Source organism: Myotis davidii, unplaced genomic scaffold, assembly GCF_000327345.1.
Source record: "Myotis davidii unplaced genomic scaffold, ASM32734v1 scaffold1246, whole genome shotgun sequence".
NCBI lineage: Eukaryota > Metazoa > Chordata > Mammalia > Chiroptera > Vespertilionidae > Myotis > Myotis davidii.
In genome coordinates this window covers 138,205-143,174 of record NW_006297510.1, presented here as the reverse complement: position 1 = coordinate 143,174, position 4,970 = coordinate 138,205, and the positions used below count along the sequence as shown (strand labels likewise).

The window sequence follows — 4,970 nt, the reverse complement described above, 5'->3', positions numbered from 1 at the left end:
GTGGAGCTGGGCTGAGAGTTCTAGCCTTCCTCTGGCAACCAGTTCCGACCCTATCAGTCAGGACATTCCAAGGTTTTTACGAGCTCTATGCCAGGAACTGGGGACAAAGCAAATATGTAATTTCTTAAAAATATATACTAGTATTTTTTTTATTGATTTCAGAGAGGATGGCAGAGGGCGAGAGAGAAACATCAATGATAAGAGAAAATCATTGTTTGGCTGCCTCCTGCATGCCCCATACTGGGGATCAAGCACGTGCCCTGACCAGGAGTTGAACTGTGACCTCCAGGTTCATAGGTTGATGCTCAACTACTGAGCCACACTGACCAGGCTGAAAAGGGAAAGTCTTTGTAAGATCTTCCAAGTTAGTCCAGAGTCAGCTGAGCATCTTACAGCAGCCCCCATCTGCAGGGCTGCAGTATCACTCCAGGCATACTCAGCAGTCAGGAGCCCGATGGTTCTGCCCCAGGGTGGGCAGAGGACAACTGCTCAAGATAAATGAGGATGTGGGCAAAGTGATGTCTGTCAAGTCCATTTGGGTAGAAGAAGCTATGAATTCTGGTGGAACCTAGCAATTAGGAGGTAGAGGGATCAAGAGCCTAACTGCTCAGGGAGGTAGAGGAAGTTAGTGCAGAAGTAATTGGAAGGCCAAGAAGCTGTGGTCAGCAAGTAGCATAGCTAAACCATTATTTCAGGACTGGAACAGTTCCAGCTGATTAGGTCCAGGAGCTGACCATTTGAATAGATGGCAGAGGTGGAGCAGGATGTGAATCTCCATGGAGATGAAATCGGAAGTTAAGGAACTGAGAGGCTACAGTGATGCGTGAATTATCCATGCCACTGTTGAAGTCATCCAGAATTGGGGCCAGTACTGGGGAATAGAGAAGGACCGTGAACCCTGACTGCCAAGACTTTGGGAATGAGGGGGTCTTACCAGGGGGTCTGTGGAGGCCAGCAATAAGATGGTCAAAGAGGGTTACTGGCAAGTGTTTTTATAAATGGAAAACGGAGAAGAAACATCCTAAAAATGGAATTATTTGGAAGGAAAGAGTAGGCTTTTCTTCTTAATTTTGGTCTCTCCAATGCTTAGCAGAAAGCCTACCACAGAGTAGGGTTGAATATGTTTTCATGGAATGGATGCACGACTGAAGATAAATTTAGGTTTTTATTTCGCCAGCTTAAAGTCTGAAGTTGTTATCGTTTTTCAGCAATATCGCTGCCAAGTTTAAGTGGTTATAAAGGGCTCTCCAGGCCTAGGATTTCCATAGGGACCTGTTAATGTCCCAGAGCTGGAAAGAGGCAGCTTGGGGTGGGGCGGAGTCAGCAGGCTGGATAGAGAAAGCTTTCTGCCTCTTTTTCTTTTTCTGTTCCTGTCCCAGAGATACTGCTTTCCACTGATAAAAGGGTAATTATGAATTGGTTATTGTGAAGTGCTATTGTATACTAGAAGCCTAGTGCACAAAATTCATGCACTCGGGTTGCAGGGGAAACCCTCAGCCCGCCTGCGCCCTCTCACAGTCCAGGAGCCCTTGGGGGATGTCCGACTGACAGCTTAGGCCTGTTACCACCATGAATGCACTGACTACTAGGGGGCGGCTCCTGCATTGAGCGTCTGCCCCCTGGTGGTCAGTACACATCCCAGCAACTGGTCGTTCCACCATCGGGTCGGAACCGGCTCTCTGACATCCCCCAAGGGGTCCTGGATTGCGAGAGGGTGCAGGCCAGGCCAAGGGACCCCACTGGTGCATGATAGGGCCTGGGGAGGGACACGGGAGAGCTCCAGGGTGTGTCCGTCTCGCTCCATCTCGCTCAGTCCTGATCTGCCAGACCCCAGCAGCAAGCTAACCTATTGGTCAACTGTCTACCACCTGGTGGTCAGTGCACGTCATAGCAAGCAGTTGAGCAGCCTTAGCATATCATTTGCATACTACGATTTGATTGGTTAAACGGCCAACTGGACACTTAGCATAATAGGCTTTTATTATATAGGTAATATATTCCCAAGAGATCCTTCGGTTTCTCCCGACGTTAAACATGTACCCAGCATACAGCCCAGCCACTCCACCCGGGGAGAAATGAATATGGCCCGAGCCAGTTTGGCTCAGTGGATAGAGTGTCAGCCTGCGGACTGAAGGGGCCCAGGTTCGATTCTGGTCAAGGGCATGTACCTTGGTTGTGGGCACATCCCCAGTAGGGGGTGTGCAGAAGGCAGCTGATCTATGTTTCTCTCTCATCAATGTTTCTAACTATCCCTCTCCCTTCCTCTCTGTAAAAAAATCAATAAAATGTATTTTTTTAAAAGTTCAAACTTTGGTTTAGATAAGGCAATCTAATATTACTACTGCTAGTACTAAATACCTTTCAATAGGAGGACATAATTCAAGTTTCATAAAGATAATTCTGGATATCAGTGCCACTAGTTGGAAAATAAGGTTATCGATATTTTAGTGATTCAATATCAGTAGCAAAGAATGGTGCCAGGAATGATTCTAAACAATATAAAATAGTCTAGGTAAACATTAGGCCAAAGATCCTTTTAAAAAATGAACTCTATGCTACAAATGGACTTGTGATAGCGTCTTTTCCCTGTCTCTCCAAATGAAAATACCTCAACAGGCCCTGACTGATGTGGCTCAGTTAGTTGGAGCATCATCCTGTGCCCTGGTCAGGGCACATACCCAGGTTGCAGGTTCCATCCCTGGTCAGGGCATGTATGGGAAGCAACCAATAATCAATATTTCTCTCTCACATCAATGCCTGTCACTTCCTCTCTCTTTCACTCCCTCCCTATCTCTCTAAAATCAATAAAAACATATCCTTGGGTGAGGATTTGAAAAAAAAGACAGAAAATACCCCAGACACTCTTTTTAAAATTTAATTGTTTATTTTTTTAAACATTTTTATTGATTTCAGAGAGGAAAGAAGAAGGAGAGAGAGAAACATCAATGATGAGAGAGAATCATTGATCTGCTGACTCCTGTACACCCCACACTGGGGATGGAGTCCACAACCCAGGCATGTGCCCTGACTGGAAATCGAACCCTGATGTCCTGATTCATAGGTTGATGCTCAACCACTAAGCAACACCTGCCAGGCTATTTTTTATTTTTTAATTTATCTTTATTGCTGAAAGTATTACAGACAGATATCTGCTTTGTTGGGTTTTTTTATCCTCACTGACCCCCTTCTCCCCAAACCCATCCCTCCCCTTTTTTTAAAGCAAAGAGTAACTATCAAGAGTAAATATCCAAAACTGATAAAATACTCACAGCAAAGAGCCTTCTGCAGTCTTCGGAGTTTCATGGCAGTCCTATAAGCTGAGAACCTGACATTATTCAGGTCAGCTGGAGAAAACAAAGGGGAAACACATATCATTTGTTATTTCATCAGAAAGCACAGGCAAAAAGTCACAATAATTTGCCAACTGCAATAATAATGACAAAAATAGGCTAGGGAAAAAATATTGCATATGCTCCAAGTTTTGGGAAGTAAAATTATGTCAATATGGGGAAATTAATAAAAACATCTTTTTTTCTCTTTGATAATCCAGACACCTAAGTTCTATTAAGGACTACAGTGGACTATTCTGCAGGGTTTTCAGGCATTTTTTTTTCACACTGTAATCCTGGTCTGATTGTAGTGACTCTTTGCTACACAGGATTAAAGAGAACAAGGAATGTATTATTGAAACACCATTAGAACTTAGCAAAAATCAAGTGGCAACATAACATTTTTTTTTCTGATTAGAAAATAAAAGTTAAATATGTTCACCATGGAAAAATTAGAAGTTAAAGGGAAATATAAAATCAAGTAAATAAGTCACCCATGGTCCCATTACCCAAATATATGCACTGTTAACATTTTGAGTATTTCTTATCCAACATATATGTGGGTGTATGATGTACTTGAAAATATAATTGGGACTAAAATAAAGATCTAGTTCATATTCTAAAGTGTAATCATACTAGTATTCAGCACAGATGAACAGTTCAACAATTTCTGCTATTGCGGTTTCTACAGTCACCTATCAAGTTCCAACTCACCTAGCTGAAAGCTATATTTAGATGATACCCTTACTCAAGTCTACGCAAGCCTTGATACACCCTGGGCAATATTTCTTTTCTAGAGTTTCTGTATATTTACGTTTCAGGAACCCAGCTCCAAAAAGCTCCTTGAAAACAAGAACCCTGTCTCCTACTTCTGTCATATTTCCCAGTAACTTAATATCTGACCGCTCTCTGAAAAAGCAGGTCTAATACAGCTAGGGGACTGATTAACAGACTGAATGAATAAATGAACAAAAGAAGAAAGAAAAAAATGTACTAGCAAGTATGACTGCCATAATTAATTGCACCCACAAAACTGTTTATTTTTTTTAATGTTTTGATTTTTAGAGAAGGGAAAGGAAGAGAGATAGAAACATGGATGAGAGAGAAACATCAATATCAATTGGCTGCCTCCTGCACACCCCCTGCTGGGGATCGAGCCCACAACCCTGGCATGTGCCCTGACCAGAAATGGAACCAGCGACTTCTTGGTGCATGAGTCGACGCTCAACCACTGAGCCACACCAGCTGGGCACAAAACCAATTCTAATTGGGGGTTAAAAAAGGGAAATAATTTAATCCATATCCAAATCGCTTGGGTCAACATTATTAGCTTTATGGCCTTTGCAGAGACCAAATATAAAAACCTAAATTGAAATTAGGGGGGAGAAAAACAATGTCTGTAATTTACTCTAAAATATTCAGCGTAAAAATAAAAGTAAAAAAGACTGACAATACTAAATGTTGGCAAGGATGTGAAGCAACTGGAATTCTCATACAGTTCTGGTGTGAATGAAAAACAATATGACTAGTTTAGCTATTTCTTATGAAATTAAACATATATCTATCTTATAACACAGCTAGTTTACTCCTAGATGTTTACTGAAAATAAATACATGTCCACAAAAAGATGTGTACAGGAAT

General features: G+C 42.0%; 1 protein-coding gene across 1 annotated transcript in view; it reads right to left on the bottom strand.

The window, feature by feature from the left end:
- Nucleotides 1–4,970, bottom strand: part of DMD (dystrophin) — a gene marked incomplete at its 5' end in the record, with an annotated part of 239,818 nt that overhangs the window by 117,926 nt on the left and 116,922 nt on the right. Inside the window, 1 exon segment of the mRNA XM_015570125.1 lies at nucleotides 3,270–3,344. Within this exon segment, the coding sequence (XP_015425611.1) occupies nucleotides 3,270–3,344 (75 nt within the window).